General features: G+C 43.4%; 1 protein-coding gene across 2 annotated transcripts in view; it reads left to right on the forward strand.

Moving 5' to 3' along the window:
• dmxl2 (Dmx-like 2) overlaps positions 1-20,004 on the forward strand; it is a 44,008-nt gene that overhangs the window by 20,046 nt on the left and 3,958 nt on the right. Inside the window, exons 15-38 of one of the 2 annotated variants that reach the window (XM_056765615.1) lie at positions 1,499-1,610; positions 1,719-1,838; positions 1,945-2,175; positions 2,434-4,110; positions 6,497-6,607; positions 6,918-7,087; positions 8,170-8,267; positions 8,360-8,525; positions 9,385-9,649; positions 9,830-10,566; positions 10,828-11,118; positions 11,198-11,389; positions 11,470-11,546; positions 11,639-11,769; positions 11,845-12,093; positions 13,603-13,796; positions 13,901-14,043; positions 14,140-14,225; positions 14,308-14,509; positions 14,593-14,710; positions 16,033-16,098; positions 16,411-16,497; positions 18,112-18,233; positions 18,310-18,448. In XM_056765615.1, the coding sequence (XP_056621593.1) occupies positions 1,499-1,610; positions 1,719-1,838; positions 1,945-2,175; positions 2,434-4,110; positions 6,497-6,607; positions 6,918-7,087; positions 8,170-8,267; positions 8,360-8,525; positions 9,385-9,649; positions 9,830-10,566; positions 10,828-11,118; positions 11,198-11,389; positions 11,470-11,546; positions 11,639-11,769; positions 11,845-12,093; positions 13,603-13,796; positions 13,901-14,043; positions 14,140-14,225; positions 14,308-14,509; positions 14,593-14,710; positions 16,033-16,098; positions 16,411-16,497; positions 18,112-18,233; positions 18,310-18,448 (5,784 nt within the window). The remainder of the gene's footprint in view (positions 1-1,498; positions 1,611-1,718; positions 1,839-1,944; positions 2,176-2,433; positions 4,111-6,496; positions 6,608-6,917; positions 7,088-8,169; positions 8,268-8,359; positions 8,526-9,384; positions 9,650-9,829; positions 10,567-10,827; positions 11,119-11,197; positions 11,390-11,469; positions 11,547-11,638; positions 11,770-11,844; positions 12,094-13,602; positions 13,797-13,900; positions 14,044-14,139; positions 14,226-14,307; positions 14,510-14,592; positions 14,711-16,032; positions 16,099-16,410; positions 16,498-18,111; positions 18,234-18,309; positions 18,449-20,004) is intronic. The other variant, XM_056765616.1, reaches the window with a different exon arrangement.

Raw genomic sequence — 20,004 nt, forward strand, 5'->3', positions numbered from 1 at the left:
GGATTTGTATAGTTACAGGGTGTTTCTGCACACACGCTAGCGACTTAATTTCAGGTAGATAAACATTTGAAAGTGCATTTTCTGAGATTGCGGCCCTTTAAAAAACTTTCCTCAGGATTCACAAATACTTTGTGAATGTCAGATTTGAAAGTCAAATGTGTGTATGTATATACACAAATTTAGAGTTTCTGATTTTTTTTTTTTTGCTCATATTATTTTTATATATGCTTTCCTGTAGCTCAGTGGTAAGAGCATTGCGTTAACATCGCAAGTTTGAGGGTTCGATCCCAGGGGATTGCAAATACCTATGTAAAATGTATAAGATAAAGCAATGTAAGTCGGATAAAAGCGGTGTAAAGCAATGTAAGTCGGATAAAAGCGGTGTAAAGCAATGTAAGTCGGATAAAAGCGGTGTAAAGCAATGTAAGTCGGATAAAAGCGGTGTAAAGCAATGTAAGTCGGATAAAAGCGGTGTAAAGCAATGTAAGTCGGATAAAAGCGGTGTAAAGCAATGTAAGTCGGATAAAAGCGTTTGCCAAATGCATAAATGTTAATGTAAACATAATACACACTCACATTTTTAATCAATTTTAGCGCTGTTTTATTGTTTTTTAAAATCTAAAGTATTTGTGATCTTAAATCATTTGCATTTTAAAGATACATCTTCTTTCTCTCTGTCAATCATTTTATGCAAAGCACTTTGAATTGCCCTTGTATAAAGAAACTCGCCTTGCCTTACATAAATAAGATATGTAGGAATGCTGGAATCCTCTGGACTTCATTCTGTGGTTTGGCTACATTATATTGCTTAAATGCATAACGGACTAACAGACGAAATGCTTACCAATAAATGAATCAATTAAACTATGTCCTCCAAGTGTTTTTAACCAGCTAAAGTATAATAACTGGTGATCTTCTGAAAACGATCAGCTGGTGGCGCTTGAGAACTCTTTGGAGGCACTGCGCGTTACTCCTTATTTTAAAGAATATTACTGAATATGAAAGTGCAGGAACCATTAATATTAACTTGGTGTATGATGGTTGGTCAATGTAGAGTTTGTCCCTACTTTTCTCCACTGTGATTGGACGGCTGTGTAAAAAGGACAATGACAAGCTCTGTGTTTCACCCAAAGTTTCACCCAAAGTTAAAAAGTATAAAATGATTAAAGAAAGAGCAAAAGAACTCCTGAAATATCATTATGAGACGTCTCAAAATGCAGTAATTAGTCATGTTATGTGTGGTTTTACGCACTATGGAGCAGGCGCACATTTCTTCGGTACCAACTAACATTTTGAAAATACAAAGATTTTCATGAATTCGAAAACTAGTGTTAGAATGATTTAAGAACGATTTACCCAAAAACATCTTTCTACTTGTGTTTCATGAATGAGTTTACTGGATATTTGTCTTGTGTGTGTCTGCTTTTGTGTGTAGGTCTTTTATATACGTGCATGTGTGAACACTGGTGTAGTAAATGTTATGTGTTTGTTTCTGCAGTGTGGGTCCAACACACAGCTGCTTCACGTGTTCCAGGAGGATTTTATTCTGGGATATAAACCACATGAAGACATTCCCGACTTCAACACTAACACTTTCCCCTCTGCAGAAGGTTACAGAAACTCTGCTTCTTAACTCTCTTGAATGTTAAACACATGAAGTCTGGTGTGATTGTAGAGTATCTGGGAGAAGTTTTTGATTTTCATGTTTTGTGTTGTAGAGTATGAGCCTCCTCCCTTCTCAGAGAAGTTCTTTCTGGTGGTGATAGAGAAGGATGCGAGTGGTAACTCTGTGTTACAGATGTGGCATCTTCATCTGCGCTCTGTGCAGGCGTGTGTGGGTGAGGATCAAGATTATGGCAGATCTCTTAGTCTGTTGGATTGTGTGTGATCTGAACTCAATTCTTTAATGAACTGTAATATAATGATAATTGCTGTCCACTGCAGATGAGCCGGTGAGTGACAGCTTCTTCAAGAGTCAGCTGACGGTTCCTGTGAGTCAGATGAACGCTGACTCGTCTCCTGACATCAGTCCAGGTCATAGTGCGCTGCCCCGCTCCTCATCCTCTGCCAATCTGCAGTCCGCAAGCAAACTCATCCTGACCTCGCAACTGGTTTACAGTCAGCGGTTAGACCTGCCCCCAGGGGTGGAGCTTATCAGAGCCACGCCCTCTGCTGGTATGACTTCACACGCATGTTACCTTTGTCAGAGTGTCAATAAACATAACTTATATTAAAGGAACAGAACGTGAGTTACTTGCTGGCTGAAATCCCAGTGCTCTGATGTTCTAGAGATGAGTAATTGATATTTGTCTGGTCGTGTGACCTTAACATGAGGGCAGAGTTTTTGGTTATTGTCTTTATTGCCAATGAAACATTGCGTGTACTGTTGTGCTGTTTGATAAAAGTTGTGCGTGTTGGTGTGTGTTTTCAAAGGTCATCTGAGCTCCTCGTCCATCTACCCGGTGTGTTTGGCGCCATACCTGTTCGTGACTACCTGTTCTGATGGGCGTGTCAGATTCTGGCACTGTGGTGTGGAAGTGGATCAGTCAGCACCAAACCCAGAGGAAGCGCGTTCATATCGCTGGGAGCCCTGGAGTTTGTTGAAAGAGGAAGATGACAACGACAGCTCTGTGTCCGTCGCTGGCCGACCTGTAGCGGTCAGCTGTTCCTACACAGGCAGACTCGCCATATCGTTCATACAGATGTCGTCTGGAAACGAAGGAGGGGCGTGTCACGACTTTTCTATGCTCGTGTCGATCTACGAGTGCGAGTCGACAGGTGGATCCGAGTGGGTCCTGGAACAGACCATTCACCTTGACGATTTCAGCAAACCTGCTAAAATGCTTGACCCACGTGTCAGCGTCGACAGCAACTTGGTCGTGTACACCAAGTCAGATCTGTTCGTGAGAAAAGACAGCCCAAATATCAAACACTTTGTGCATCTGGACTGGCTGTCGAAGGAAGATGGGTCCCACATCCTGACGGTAGGGGTGGGATCAAACATCCTCATGTACGGACGCATTTCGGGGGTGGTCACCGAGCAGACCGGGGTCAAGGACGGCATGGCGGTCACGCTGCCTCTGGGCGGCAGCATAAAACAGGGCATTCGCTCTCGCTGGGTGCTGCTGAGGTCGGTACACCTCGTCTCCTCTGTGGATGGAACTCCGTCTCTTCCCGTGTCCCTTTCTTGGGTACGAGATGGCATCCTGGTGGTGAGCATGGACTGTGAGATGCAGGTCTACGCTCAGTGGAGGCAGGACGAGAAACCAGACAACTCTGAGAATGACGGAATCTTCTCGCCAGACGCGGTTGGAGGTCGTTCGGTCTCTGTGTCGAACGAGGGTCGAGGGCGATCCAAGAGCGTGTTTGAGGGCGGCGCCGGAATCGAGGATGCGTTGCGTCCCCCGGCAGTGATTCAGGATGGGGGCTTGTTCGAGGCGGCTCATTCGTTGTCGCCCACCCTCCCCCAGTACCATCCCACGCAGCTTCTGGAACTGATGGACCTGGGACGGGTCAAACGCGCCAAGGCCATCCTGGCTCACCTGGTGAAGTGCATCGCTGGCGAGGTTGCTGTTGTGAGAGACGTGGAGGCAGGTGAGGGGGGTGCCAGGAGACACCTTTCTAGAACCATTAGCGTGTCGGGCAGCACGGCAAAAGACACCATCGTTGCTGGGCGGGACGGGGGACGAGATTACACCGAAATCAACTCCATCCCCCCGCTTCCGCTGTACGCCCTTCTGTCCGCTGACCAGGATAACTCCTACAAGTCTGGAGAGGAGGCGGGAAAAGCCGGAAAGGGGGCGGAGCTTGAGAAACAGAAACCGTTGGAGGATCAGTATACAGATCTGTTTCAGGTTCAGACCGTCACCACCGATGACTTTGTGAGCTTTGCGGCAGAAAAACCGGAGAAGAAGTCTCGTGTGATTAACCTGTCGCAGTACGGGCCCACATACTTCGGGCCCGAGCACGCGCAAGTGCTGTCTTCGCATCTCATGCACTCCAGTCTGCCGGGTCTCACGCGTCTCGAGCAGATGTTCCTTGTGGCTCTCGCCGATACTGTTGCAACCACCAGTGCTGAAGTGACGGGATCCACAGATAAACAGTACTCAGGTGAGTTTACCGGCTCACACACGTGTGATGGTGGTCTAGTGGGTTAAACCACTGAACTGGTAAATCACAGGTTGCTGGTTCGATCCCAGCAGCCACCACCAGTGTGTCCTTGAGCGAGACGCTTTACTCCATGTTGCTCCAGGGGGATTGTCCCTGTAATAAGTGCACTGTAAGTCGCTTTGGATAAAAGCGTCTGCCAAATGACTAAATTATAAATTATAATTATATAAATTATACACAAAACCCAAAGCTGCTGAAGTGTGCCGCTAAATGAAATAATGATGGTTTTAAAACAGGTTTGCCAAGTCAGATTGGCATATCATGTCAAAGTAATCACAATCTGCACGGTACTGGAGAAAGATGCTTGCTTAAAAAACCATGTGTGATCATAAGCCAACCGCATGAACAGAGCAGGAGTGCAGCAATAATAATATAACAGTTTCTTAACAGAATTATTGTCAATAACGAGGATCAGTACCTGTCAAGGTGAGAAAATTGGTCAAATTAAGTATTCATAACAGGAAGAAATGAAAGTGACCCGATAGACAGTGAGATGATTAGGAGTTGGGGATGGAGGTGGGTTTTGTGCGTGGCAGCTGTAGAGGAGCTATAATAAGGCAAATAGAACACAGTTTAGTGTGTTGTATCACTATTGATTGACATTGAGTGCGTTTACATGCACAGTCTTACTCCGATTATGCTTAATAAGCTGATAACGTGTAAGTCATGTTTCTTTTATCGGGGAAAGCTCATAAACGGCATAAGCAAAACCCGATCGACAGAGGTAGTTTTTTGCCCATTACTCGATTTCGTGCTGCATGTTAACGCCTTTACTGGTGTTCTTTCATTTTAGTTTATGTGCGCATGTCTGACAGCGCAATGGTAAAAGTCCTAAACGAAAGTAATAGTAAATAACACATAAATGTCCACACTGGAATCATGCAGTTGATGTGGAAATGTCAAAATGAAAAAGTATTTTTGCATATGCAGGCACTGCGGACATGAGAAGAGACATAAAAATACAACTTCTGACCGTTTTCCCGCTGCATTTTTAATGACTTAACAGACTGTCGACGGTGACGTCACTGGATGCGAGAAACCCGGCAAGTTTTAAACTTCCATGTAAAGTCGGTTTTCTGCATAGCCGGTGCATGTAAACACATGAAAACAGGGTTCTTTTTAAGCTGATTTTAATAGATTTCCATTCATCTGTTCAAGCTGTACCTAACCGGCTGAGCAAGCTTGGCTTACCTGCAAGAAAGCTATATGCATGATAAAAAACTGAAAATTATATAATCAACATATAAGTTTCTCTTTCACACATCGGAGCACACCATCAGGGCCGGCACACACTCTGTTGGTGCCCTAGGCCCCTCCCTTACACAAAATAAATACAATAGTTGTTTGAAGCATTGCTTTTTCACCATAACAAATAACAGTGCGTTTAGTAAAGTTTGTTGGCCTGTATATTATTTTTTGAATACATGGCACAGGCTTGTCCCTGTTCATGTCAATACAATTTACATCATGGCTCACACACAGAAAGTCAATACTAAAATGATGTTGATTCGCTAGTTGCACAAGATGGCGCTGGTGAGCTTTTGGGACACCAGGGTTGGCAGACTAGAGTCCGGTCGTATAACACAACACAGTTGTATGGGAAAGGGAGAATTTTTGGCCAGCAAATATGGGTGTTTTTTAGATCAAAAAAAAGAAAGTAATACATCGGCGATCAGATTCTCTTTAGATTACTGAGCACTTTGTTAAGCCAAAACAACTCGATAGTGTGATACAACTGGAAATTAGTCTGCTGACCCTGCTGTTGCAAAAGCTCACCTGCGGCATCTGGCGCAGCTAGCCCATTAGCAGTGTCTGAGTCAAGGGGGGCACTCTTCACAAGAGGGGGTGCCCTCTTATGCGACTACATCAGGTGTTGTCTGAGGTCACCAGTCGCTCACATCTGTGTAGTCTCTTGAGAAGTAAAACGTTACACCGTGTACTCCATGAGAAATGTTCAGGGTCAGAGCAGCTGATATACATCTGTGTGAAGTTATGATTGATATAATTGAAGACCGTGGCTGTGCTAAACAAAATGAAAAGTCCTTGAATACTTTCAATACTTTAAAAGACTTCTTTGAGAATTGTGTCGTATGTGTGTGCTGTTAAATATCTTTAACAGGTGATGTTCACTGTGGTCTGAGATGATCTTTTTGAGCTTTTAAATCCAGTCAGCATCAGTGTGTAATAGTATTGTTTGTTGTTTGACTGTGCCATGTGATGGAGAGTTTGGAGAGTAATGGTGGGAAATTTTAGACATGTGGGCAGTTGACTGTGCTCACAGTGTTGACATTTTCTTGTTTAAAAACAATGTTGTGTGTTTGTGCAGGTGGGGATTCCTTAGATGAGTGTGGGTTACGTTACCTGCTGGCCATGAGGTTACACACCTGTCTGTTGACATCACTGCCTCCCCTTTACAGGCTACAGCTACTTCATCAAGGTAACACACACACCTATGTTTTATTATCTCCGTGGGGACAGTCCGTAGGCGTAATGAGTTGTATAGTGTATAAACTGTATATGTTACCCTCTAACCCAACCCCTAAAGATCGTAGAAAACTTTTTGCATTTTTAGATTTTCAAAAATTATTGTTCTGTACAATTTATAACGTTTGTGCCCGTTGGGACCTCAATTTTGGTTTCCAGGGTGACACGAGTCCCCATGAGTTGGTGTGCAATCAAGTTTAGGTCCCCACCAACATATACACACATGCACTTGGACACACGTGATGCCGTTTTACACCTTATAGGTGTGTCAACGTGTCACTTTGCGTGGGCATTCCACTCGGAGGCGGAGGAGGAGATGTTGAACATGATTCCCGCTATGCAGAGGGGAGATCCGCAGTGGTCCGAGCTGCGAGCGGTGGGCGTCGGCTGGTGGATCCGAAACATTAACACACTGAGACGCATTGTGGAGAAGGTGAGGCACACACACATTCAACACAACACAAAACAAACATGACAAAAGTGATTACTTTCAGAATAACTTTGAAATGGTGCGACGTGACCAAACTAAATCACTCCAAATATGCCAACACTGAAACTGAGTTGAATCATTGGTAACACTGACTTTAGCTGCTCTCTGTGCACTTACTGTCTTCTGCCTTTCCATGGCAGTGTTCTGCAAGACATCCATAAGACTTCAAGTGTGTATGATGAAGTTTGAGCTGAAGACTCATTCTTCATTTAAAGTGTGCATCTGATTCAAGAATAACACATGAAAGACGTTAGACTGTCTTTTCGAAAAGCAGTGTGATGTCATGTCTTTGGGCTGTCACATGGTTTAGTGACCTCATTATTATGAATCCAAAATGAGCCAAATAATTTTTTTATCTCCTATTTATTTCATTCATTCTGTTCAAGTCACATTTACTACACATTCATGTGTGTGTTTCAGTTCAGTTGACTTTAATCAGCTTGGAATTAAATTTCACTTCACTCAATTTTGGTAAAATTTTTCTTTCTTTTAATACGATTACTGTTAAGTTTCAATTTTATTGTGCAAAACATGAAATGAAAGTGAAGCTTTTGTATTAATGTAAATGAGTCCGTACAGCTACTTTTTTCCAATAGTAAAGTATGTTTTTTTAGGGCTGTCAAGCGATTAATCGCATCCAAAATAAAAGTTTGTGTTTACACAATATATGTCTATGTACTGTGCATATTAGTTTTGTATTTATAAACATAAACACGTACACATACTTGTATATATATTTAGGAAATATAAAAATACATTTATTTATATTTACCAATAAATGAAACTCTATATCAACATTTATTAATAGTTATATTATTATTTTCCTTAAATATATGCATTTATGTGTATGTGTTCATGATTAAAAAATAAATATGCACAATACGCCGACATATATTACGTAAACACAAACTTGTATTCTGGATGCGATTATCCTCGAGAAAACAACGTTCTTTTATTATTAATTTATATTATCATTACCCTAAATGATGATCATAGTCTTTGATGAATATGCTTGTGTGTGTTAGGTGGCTAAAGTGGCGTTTCAGAGGAATAATGATCCGCTGGACGCAGCTCTCTTTTATCTGGCTATGAAGAAGAAAGCGGTGCTCTGGGGTTTGTTCAGGTACAGGTTTATTCTGTCAACACATGAACTGTATGCTGTTCTCATACACGGCGATGTTATTCAGCGTGTCTTGACTGATGTGTCGTGTGTAGGTCTCAGCACGATGAGAAGATGACTCAATTTTTCAGTCATAACTTCAGCGAGGACCGCTGGAGGAAAGCGGCTCTGAAGAATGCCTTTTCTCTTCTGGGGAAACAACGCTTTGAGCAGTCGGCCGCCTTCTTTCTGCTGGCGGGATCCCTGAAAGATGCCATCGAGGTCTCTGCTGTTTTTGTTTTAGTAGTGACCGTGTGGAAGTTGATGAGTCTACTGCTGGTTTGAGTGTGACGTCAGGAGTGTGTGAGCCCTGAGCGCTTCAATTCAGACTAAACATGACAGATAAACTCCAGATGGTCCAAACACACCGATAACAGCACTTGACTTCTGACCAGACCTCGTATACTTCTGATTTTAGTATTATTCATCTTCTAAATAAGCTTTTATTTTTAAATTATTAGTCTTTCGTGTACATTTTACTTGAAGTTTTAACAAATATTGATATATGTTTTTGTCATTTTAAAATGTGTTTGTTTATTTATTATGTTGCTATATTATAAGAAGAATAAATAAGTATTTTTAGTTTTTATTTGTTATTATTATAGTATTATTATATTTTGAGGCAACATTTAAAATTTTCATTTAGTTAAGTTTTTCCAAATGTTTTGGTCAATATTGGATTTGATTTCAATGAACGGTAACGTTTGCAAACATACAAATTTAGAAAATTAAAATGAAAACGATACACATCTCTGAAATATTCACAAGCTTCACTACGAGAAACTGTATGTGCAGTTTTATTTTAAATAGAGAGTATTACCTGAGGTCATAATGTTTGATTATAATGACTATAATATGTCTTTAACAATGATGAAGTGTAGGGTCGTTAAAGGGTTTTCCTTCTGTGTATGAAATGTTGTTTTATAGACAACATTCATTTTTATTACAAAATATAAATGTATAATATTATAATGCATGAAGTCATCGTTGTCCTGACAAAGGTTTAGTTTTCTTTATACTTGATGGGATTGATTTCTCTCGAGCGTTTCTGGGCTTGATCTCTGTGTGTCATGTCCTGTAGGTGTGTCTGGAGAAGATGGAGGACATTCAGCTGGCGATGATAGTGGCTCGTCTATATGAGGCGGACTACGAGAGCTCTTCCACCTGTAAAGGAATCCTGTATGAGAAAGTTCTGGGCTGTGACCGAGATGGCAGCGGTTTCTCCTGCACCAGACTCCATCCCGACCCGTTCCTGAGGAGCATCGCTTACTGGATCATGAAGGATTACACCAGAGCTCTGGATACATTGCTGGAGCAGATCTATAAAGAAGACGATGAGAACCCTGGTTAGATTTATCATCTCAAATGCAAAATTACTTTGCGTCACACTCGCTAACTGTGCTGTTGCTGCTAAACATTTATAGTTCTTTACCGTTCTTCACACAACAATGGCCATACTGTCGTGTTTATATCTTACATCAGTCCTGTCTGTGTATGATCGAGTTTGTGCCTTCTCTGTCTTTCAGACGTCTTGATAAAATCCTGCAACCCCGTCGTGTTTAGTTTCTACAACTTCTTACGCACACATCCTCTTATCATTCGCCGGCATCTGGCCATGCCTGAGTCATCTCTGGCGGCAGTCGCTCCAACATCTGAACGCAGCAGCTCCTACAAGATCAACCTGATCGAGCGCAAGCTCTTCTTCACCACCGCTAACGCTCACTTTAAAGTGGGCTGCCCGCTCCTGGCCCTCGAGGTCCTATCCAAGATCCCCAATGTCACCAAGAAGGCGTCTTCTCTGAGTAAAGGCTCGTCCGTGGCTAACGTCAGTGGCGGGCAGCCGCAGGAGAACGGAAGCAAGCCTGCAGAAGCGGACTGGAGCGCTCCAGCCTGGGGAGTGGAATCGTCCGCCGGTCTGGACTGGAGTCAGCCGCTGGTTAAATTGGAGGATGACGGTCTGCAGCTGGACTGGGGGATCCATAACGAGGACGATGAGGATGAGGAGGATGGGCTGACGATGAAGAAGCCAGAGGAAGAGGAAGTTAAAAAAGCCTCGGGCCTGCAACGCGACGAGTTGGCGGGCGAGTCGGAGGTGGACGTGATAGCAGAACAGCTGAAGTTCAGAGCCTGTCTGAAGATCCTCATGACAGAACTGAGGACTCTGGCCACAGGATACGAGGTGGACGGAGGAAAGCTGCGTTTTCAGCTCTATAACTGGCTGGAGAAAGAGATTGAAGCCATGCATCACATCTGTAACTACAAGGTTTGTTTGATGCTGCAGAAACATTTTTGAAACATCGGTGCATGAATCTCCAAATCTAAATGTTTTATTGACTCTTTTTGATCTAAATGAGGCTACCACTTTCTTGACAAGAAACGTGACCCAAGATATTTTGTCTTGTTTTATAAAAAATAGCATAAGAATTAGGGAAGTTCATGGTAAAAACTAGCAAAAAAATCTGCCAATAACGATAGGGAGTTAAAATGAGGTCATGAATGTGTTGTTTACGTTATGAAATGTCAGTTTGAAGGGAAGACGGCTGTGGGTCAGTTGGAGAAGTGGGGTGGAGATGGATCTCTTGATCTGGACGACACACAGTTTCGGGGTGAAGCAGGAGCGTACGAGCGACATCAGGTGGAGCGACGGCGTCTGCAGGCCAAACAGATCCATGCGGAGCGGAGAAAAGCCTGGCTGAGGAAGAACCAGGCTCTCCTCAGAGTCTTCCTCAGTTACTGCAGTCTGCACGGAGCCAAAGGTGGAGGAGTGACGTCGGTCAGGATGGAGCTTCTCTTCCTCCTGCAGGAATCACAGCAGGTGTGTCGGTGCTTGGGTCTGGCTCTTGTGTGCTCTTGTGTCTGTGTTTATTGTAACGGGTTTGTTTGCGTGTTTACAGGAAATGACAGTGAAGCAGCTTCAGTCGCCCCTGCCTCTCCCCACCACTCTGCCCCTGCTGTCGGCCAGCATCGCAACCACCAAAACCGTCATTGCCAACCCCGTCTTGCATCTCAGCAACCACATACACGACATCCTCTACACCATCGTCCAGATGGAGGCTCCGCCACACCCAGATGTACTGGATGACCGGGTGAGACACACACAATTTCTAAACTAACTGAGTGTGTGTGTGTTCCTCTGCTTATACATGTGTGTGTGTGTCTTCTTCAGGTGGTCGCTTTACACACTCTTGCGGCGTCATTGTCAGCTTGTATCTACCAATCACTGTGTGACAGCCACAGCTACAGGTACATTCACGTACACACGCACACACGCACACAAACACACACACAAACACAATCTCTCACTGACTCACTCTCTTCTGCTGATGTGTGTTTAGCAGTCAGTCGGAGACCAATCAGTTCACAGGGATGGTGTATCAGGGGCTGTTACTAAGCGACAGGCGGAGACTGCGCACTGAGAGTATTGAGGAACATGCCACGCCCACTTCTGCTCCCTCACAGTGGCCAGGTATCCATCATTCACAAACAATCGTCTCCAGCTAAGACTAAAGGAAGTCACTGACACTCGTGTGTGTTTGCGCAGGTGTGTCGTCTCTGCTCAGTTTGTTAGCCTGTGCTCAGGGAGATGATCATGTGCGCCTGAACGTCATGTTGTGTGAGGCGGTGGTGGCGGTGTACCTCAGTCTGCTGATCCACGGCTTGGGCACACACTCCGGTAATGAGCTCTTCCGGCTGGCCGCTCATCCTCTCAACAACCGCATGTGGGCTGCAGTGTTCGGGGGCGGGGCCAAACTCATCATCAAACCCAAGAGGCCACCTGACATCACTCCGGGTGAGTCTACGGCGCAGTTTGAAAGGTCACGTTTAAACAGAACACTGTGTCAACGTTCACAACAATTGTTTACGTTGATAACTCGAATTTTTTAACAAATTAATTTTCCGCTTCGTTATTTTCATGGTATTCATTTAAAGAAATGAATCTATCAATACTTTTTTGGTTGCCATTTTGGGCAAATTGGTTTATTTTGCGTCTCTGTGACCGTGCTGATCGTCAGATGTCTTGTTTTGTTAGCTGCTCTCAGGGCATCGGGGTCAGAGGAGGTCAAGGTCACGACCTCTGAACCCCCGACCTTGACCGTCAGTCAAAGTCCGCCTCACACTGAGGCAGGTAACCATGGTAATGTCCTCGTGGAAACAGCACAGCGGGACAGCTGTGAGTAACGTGAGGCACGTCCTCCACACAGGAACAGGAAATGATGCAGACATGATGCACTTCCTGTGCTGTCACATGACAGTCCCTGTTAGTGTGTGGAGAGCTGCTGTGTGTGTGTGCAGTGCGGTTTGCCTCTATTTCTATCTTTGTGTCTATGTTTGGTTGGTAGTGTGTGGGTGCACATTTGGATTTTGATGTTGTGATATGAATGTGACAGAGAGTAAATCAGGGACACACAGACAGACGTGTCTCAGTGTGTGTAGATGTGACCGAGGTGTGTGATCTCTCAGCTCTCTGTGTGCTCTCGTCGCGAAACTATAAAGCCAGAAATAAAAAGCCAAAGGCTGGAGCTGCTCTGTATCTCATCAGAATCGCCGACTTAGACAACTTATCGGCTCTATTAATACATATTTTGATATGGCAGACTAGAGGCGGAGCTTCAGCTGTAGCCACTCCCACTCATGAATCAGCTGTGCTGAGGGTGTAGTTGTGGGTCAACGGTGCTGCTGCTCTGCAGAGGGCAAGACTGCCCAACACATGCATGTAAACCTGTAGAAACACATACATGTGAACGCGATGAACTCGGTAATTTTCACATTACACAGAGATGAAAAACATTCAGTCTGCACTCATCGGAAGGCACTTTCAACAAGTTGATATGATTATTAGGGTCCTCATGAAGTGTCTGGAACTTATTTTGCTAAAAAACACTCTGTGTAATGGCTGTGTAAACAAAACCCTTCTTGCCTCATCAAAAACAGCTCTGCTCACAGCAACCCTTTCAGGTGCATGTCTGTTTAAATGCTAATGGCTAACAGTGAACCCCACCCCCCTCGGTCCGGAGTGTCAGCACAACACACGTGTAGTACATGGTTTAGCTAAATTATGTTTCCTGATCTCCTCTGCAGTTAGTTTGAAGTGAAACGGTATGCTGGGGAAGGTGTGTGTGTGTGTGTTGGACATCTTTCTGTCTGTAATGATACTGAATGAAGTAATGGAGATGTGTTTAGATTTCACTATTTATATCAGTTTGTGTGTCTTAGACATAATGTTGAATTCATTTGCTGTTTTGTTCTTTATTTACTCTTTTAGATAAACAGGTATTGACATGTCTCTCTCTCTCTCCAGCGGCCCCGCCTCCAACGCCCCCCGCTGAGGATGTGGACCGGCAGCGGCGCAGGTTTAACATGCGTATGCTGGTTCCGGGACGTCCGGTTAAAGAGACTCCGGCCACGCCTCCGCCCATTCCTGTTGCACGTCCCACATACAAAGAGAAGTTCATCCCACCTGAGCTCAGCATGTGGGATTATTTTGTGGCCAAAGTGAGAGCGCATGAGTGATGTTTTTATGGCTCGGGTGTGTTTGTGAAGTCACAGCTCGCTGGTGTTAACTCTGTGTGTGTGTGTGTGTGTGTGTGTGTGCGCAGCCCTTCCTCCCGCTGTCTGACAGCGGTGCTCTGTATGACTCGGATGAGAGCGGTGCTAGTGATAATGAAGATGATGATGATGATGATGATGCCTTCTTCTCTGACACAAAGATCACAGAACACTCCAATTCAAACTCGTACAGGTCTGACCACACACACACACAAACACACACACACGCGCGCACACTGTAGATGAAATCATCTGAGCTGTTAATCTGAATGAGATTGTGTGTTTGTAGTTGGTGTCTGATCCGTCTGGCGATGGTGAAACTGGCTGTGAATAATGTCAAGATGTTCCTGCCACTCACAGGACTGGACTTCACAGGTACGTTAACACTTGAGTCTTGTCATACAGACACACACATGAGCAGAAGAGATGTCATAATGTTTGCTGTGTGTCATCTCAGAGCTGCCGGTGACGTCTCCTCTGGCAAACGCTGTTCTCAAGACGCTGGAAAACTGGGAGCAGATTATACTGGAGAGCATGAATAAATTTGACGGACCTCCACCCAACTACATCAACACTTACCCCACAGACTTGAGCGCTGGTGGAGGACCGGCTATACTGCGACACAAAGCCATGCTGGAGCCCGAGAACACACCCTTCAAGTGAGTGATCGGCACGTGTGTTCAGCCAGCGGTGTAATGTGTGTGTGTGCACTGAAGAATAAGTATGTGTGTTTTCTCGTCAGGTCGAAGCATCATCCCTCCTTCCCCGCCCGCCGTCTCTGGCACTTCCTGGTCAAACAGGAAGGGCTTCAGGAGACTTTCATTCGCTACATCTTCACCAAGAAGAGGAAGCAGAGTGAGGTAATAACACAGGGGGAGGAGTTTTGCAAATGCACGGCTGGGGAAGAGGTCATCGAGAGGGCGGGGTCAATCCCAGAGCAGGAATTATTTAAGGCAGTGGTACTCCAACTGGGGGCCCAAAGATGGAACCAGGGGTCACAGATTTCAGAAAAAGAAGACCCCCAACCAAAAGAATTGCTGTTTCAGTATTGTATAACTGAATATGTTTTTGGTTTTATTAAAATGTAAGATTCTTTATTTGGGGGGCTGCAAAGCGATGCACCTTACTGAAAGGGGGCCTTACAAAGAAAAAGTTTGAGAACCACTGATTTAAGGTGTGAGTAAAGTATAAAGTGAGGCACACAAGCGTGGTGAAGTCATTAAAGGGGTGTGGCCAGTACACACTAAAAGTGAGCGGGTCTAAAGCAGAACACACAGCTGTAAGTACTGTCTCTCTCCCCTCTCTCTCTCTCTCTCTCTCTCTCTCTCTCTCTCTCTCTCTCTCCTCTCTCTCTCTCTCTCTCTCTCTCTCTCTCTCTCTCCCCTCTCTCTCTCTCTCTCTCCCCTCTCTCTCTCTCTCTCTCTCTCCCCTCTCTCTCTCCCTCTCTCTCTCTCTCTCTCTCTCTCTCTCTCTCTCTCTCTCTCTCTCTCTCTCTCTCTCCTCTCTCTCTCTCTCTCTCTCTCCTCTCTCTCTCTCTCTCTCTCTCCCCTCTCTCTCTCCCCTCTCTCTCCTCTCTCTCTCTCTCTCTCTCTCTCTCCCCTCTCTCTCTCTCTCTCTCCCCTCTCTCTCTCCCCTCTCTCTCTCTCTCTCTCTCTCTCTCCTCTCTCTCTCTCTCTCTCTGTCTCTCTCTCTCTCTCCCCTCTCTCTCTCTCTCTCTCTCTCTCTCTCTCTCTCTGTCTCTCTCTCTCTTTCTATCTCTCTCTCCCTTTCTCCCCTCTCTCTCTCTCCTCTCTCTCTCTGTCTCTCTCCCTCTCTCTCTCTCTGTCTCTCTCTCCCTCTCTCTGTCTCTCTCTCTCTCTCTCCCTCTCTCTCTCTCTGTCTCTCTCTCTCTTTCTATCTCTCTCTCCCTTTCTCCCCTCTCTCTCTCTCTCTCTCTCTCTCTCCTCTCTCTCTCCCCTCTCTCTCTCTCTCTCTCTCTCTCTCCCCTCTCTCTCTCTCCCCTCTCTCTCTCTCTCTCTCTCTCTGTATCCCTCTCTCTCTTTTTTTATCTCTCTCTCTCTGAGCTCCAATTGCGTTTGATTTTGTTCTTCATCATTTTAATTTTTTCCCCCATCTGTTTGTGCATGTGTCTTGTGCTGTGCCCGTGTTTGTTAATGTGTGTGTTGTGGTGTGTATTGTGTAGTCTTTAGATAATCATGTGGACAACCTCATACAAAACTGGGTTACTGGAGCTCGCAAAACCAACAAGGTACTGAGACACAGAACGAGAGCCGTCTCTCTGTGAAACCCCCGTCACAGCTTGTGTCCTCTGTTATCCCGCTCTCATCGCACACACACACACACACGAGTCCTAACTCTGCACTGCCGTCCCTCACTAATCGTCAGCGGTTAACCAGTCACTCCAGCGTTAAATGAAAGCAGTGCTCTGTCCTGTGAGGAGGTGTGGACATGATCTGACCTGCATGACAATAAACCTCTCGCTCGCTCTGTGTGTGTGATTGTGACATGACTCACAGCAATATGACACTGTGTGTGTGTGTGTGTGTGTGTTGTGTTACAGGTGGAGGCTGACATGGGTTACCCAGGAGGAAAAGCCAAAATCATCCACAAAGAGTCAGACATCATCATGGCTTTTGCCATTAACAAGGTCAGAAGACATGTGTCTGTATTTGTGTGTCTGAGAGAGAGACGTCCGCTCATTACATTCCTTCAAGCTCAATTGATCAGTGAAGAGTTTTTGTGTTTTTCTCTCTGTACCTTTCTAAATGAAGATTTCTTAAAGTAAGATTTATTTCAGATTTAATTCCTCATCTTGTTCAATAGAGTTTAAGGTCAGAATAGACAGAACCGCTGGTCTGCTGATGATATCTTCAGTAGATCATCATACCTTCCCTGAAACACAAAGCCAATGCAGGTGCACTTATGTGTCATAATGAGAATGAACCTGTTTTCCAGGTCTGGATTATTATGGAAAAAAGATAATTTAGTATGGAAAAATGTATGATATTCCAGACATTTGCCTTATTCAGTTTTCTTAAATATAAAATTAAGAATTTCTGATAACAAATTCAATTTTAGGATGTTTCGAGCACTGCCAGAAGATCGGCGCTAGACCAAATCTGCTTTATGTGAAAGAGCGCGTAGCTAAATGTTTAATGATTTATCTTAGAAATGTTAGGGGCCATTCAGACGTCACATCGGAAAACACCTGCAAAATACTGGACACATCGTTTTTCTCTCTTTTTCTAGAGAGCTCGGGTGATTGCGATCCAAATTTGAGCGCGCTTGACGCTCATCAACATTTCAATAATGAACCTGACTGAATGGCCGAGTTTAATATCCAATAATGCAAACTACAAAATGCTGAAATGAGACAAAAACATGACCAGACCTTCACAAGTTCATCCTAAACAGCATGTCTTTGACAATGTTTATAGGTTGTGTTTAGCATAATAAAACAAAAATATAATTTGTAAATATTTCAAACGCATTAATGAATTCTTGTTCTTTAATTCTCTTTCTGTATTATTTGAACTATTTTTATGAAAAAAAAACAAGTGTCTGCAACTTTTGTAATTTGATGTCTTTGTCTGTAGCATTTGAAATTCCAGACCCAAATGCACTTGAAGATTAATTGTATTTCAATTTGGCAATAATTGAATAAAAATATAAATTGGCCATGTGTTTACTCATCACTGATGAACATCAAAAGACAGACATGGCCTTAACTATTGTTATCTAATATACACTCCAATTCTTCTAAAATGCACACATGTAGCTCAAACTTTTTGGACCTCGATATTCATAAAATCATGCGTACAGCCCGGATTGATGTCGTCAAATTTTGAAATACAAGTTTATGGACTTTGATTATCTTTTCATGTTCATTAATGAATTCTATTCCACAATCCTTCGGTTGCTGTGGGATGAAGGTTTACAGTTATTTCATTTGACAGATGATTATCATTGCACTATATTGTTCTGCGTTGAACATGTCTTGGTTTGGTGTTAATAACAGTATAACAGTCCACTGATTATTTGGCAAGATTTTATAATAATATACATGAGAACAGCTTGATTTAAAAATCATGGTCTGAAAAATCTATGTATGTATGTAAGTATGGAATTTCGAAATAGAAAATGTGTAGGAACTCTGACCTTTAACACTGTCCTAATTTTAAATTCATGATGAACTCTTGGTGACCTTAGACATACTTCATAAGGACACTGTTTGTAAAGTCGTGCGTGTTGTTTCTCTCAGGCGAACACAAATGAAATCGTGCTGGCGTCCACTCATGATGTTCAGGAAGTGGACGTGTCGACGCTGCTCGCGGCTCAACCTTTCACCTGGATCGGAGAAGACTTTGACAAGGAGTCTCGTAGGTCCGTCTGTGTGTGTTTGTGGTGTCATTGAGTTCATTGGGATGTGTTATATGAACGTGTGTGTTTGTGTGTTTAGCTCTGATGATGTGGATTATCGTTCGTCTCACACTAACATCGCTCAGGCCAGCGGCGGTCCCTTCACTCCTCAGCAGATGGCAGCGTCCTCCTCTATGCCCTGGCTGGGCAGTGGACAGACCAGCATGGGTGCAAGCGTGGTATGTTTGTCACGCACAAACTTGTGTATCGCGTGTGTCTTTCTGAATAGATTGGATGAGCAGAGATCTGGCACAAACAGTTCTGCTCAAAACTTCACTTACAGAATCTTGAGAAGTAGAAAAGTGTGTTTTTTAAATTGGTGCATTTAGATTTTTAAGGACTGCCCTGAATGAACATGAATATTTTGACATAACTGATGTTTACATAAGCACACACTAATAACAGAAGTTTCCGTGAGCTAGATTCTACATGGACAATCAGTGACTGCTGTTATTTTGGAAAAATCCTCCAGGTCCTAAACAATGTTCTGTATATTTGAGCCCTGGGAGTGGAGGATGTTGAGACGCTTATAGACCCAACACAACACAATTCATTGACAATTCTTATTTTGTTCATAAGAAACATAAGTAATAAAAATAAAAAATAAACTTTATCAGTGGTAGGATTAAGTAACACTTGTATTTGTTAACACTAGTATATATAGGTATTGCATTAGCTAGCATGTACTAACAATAAACAATAATTCTGCAGTATTTATTCACCTTAGTTGACATTAACTTTAACATTTACTAATATATTTAAAAAAATATATATATGTTACCATTAGTTAAAGCACCGTGAACTTACATGAAGAATTGTATTGCAAGTGATATTATCAGTGATCAATAAATACTATAAGACAATATTGCTCATTGTTAGTTTATGTTCGCAACGCAGTAACAAAAACAACTTAACTGTAAATTTTAAGCAAAATATCAAAGCAGCATTTATCAGCAAACCAGCTGTTGGGATAATATTGATATCGATCAGTTGAAACAAGACTCTTGCTATTAGAGTGTCCAGTCAGATGTCAATAATGTGCGTAATGAATACACACAAGTTTACTTTCATATCTTTCTGGGCACTTGTCATAGATGTGTATTGTTTGTATACCGGACTATTCACCAAAACCACAACATCACACCTTTCCACATTTTCGAACAGATGTGGTTCAGTTAGTCTCATAATGAGTTTCCATCTGACGAAGCGCTGACTGAGCGCGGGCGGACACACAATGAATGATGTCAGGTTTTGCTATCCTTGTGTAGACATTTGGTGTAGTAGTGAATGTGATGCTGACGAAGAGTCTTATCATGCGAAGACAAACACACAGACAGCTGTGGTCTCAACAGAGCTCATGATGAGTCTGTATTGAGCTGATAACAGCGTTTGGAAGTAGTGAAGTCGACCGCAGACAGTCCCACAAAGCCAAGGCACAGACCTGCGTCATCACGATTGATAAAGACCTGTTATAATTTTATCCAAGCCGTGAGCTGAATCGCAGGAGAGAATGAAGCTTGAATGTCTGCTGACATGAACTTCATATGTATCAACATGAATCATGTGATCTCAGCATCCTCTTTGCTTCACTGAAGACAAGAAATATGATTGACAGTGAATCGATTCTTACATAAATAACTATTTTACTATGATGAATGTGCTATAGAACTTCAAGAAGGATATATATCAATATTTGCAGTGGATGGGTGCTGTTAATGCTGAACGGTTACAGTCA

The sequence above is a fragment of the Triplophysa dalaica genome, chromosome 14, assembly GCF_015846415.1.
Source record: "Triplophysa dalaica isolate WHDGS20190420 chromosome 14, ASM1584641v1, whole genome shotgun sequence".
In the NCBI taxonomy this organism is placed as follows: domain Eukaryota; kingdom Metazoa; phylum Chordata; class Actinopteri; order Cypriniformes; family Nemacheilidae; genus Triplophysa; species Triplophysa dalaica.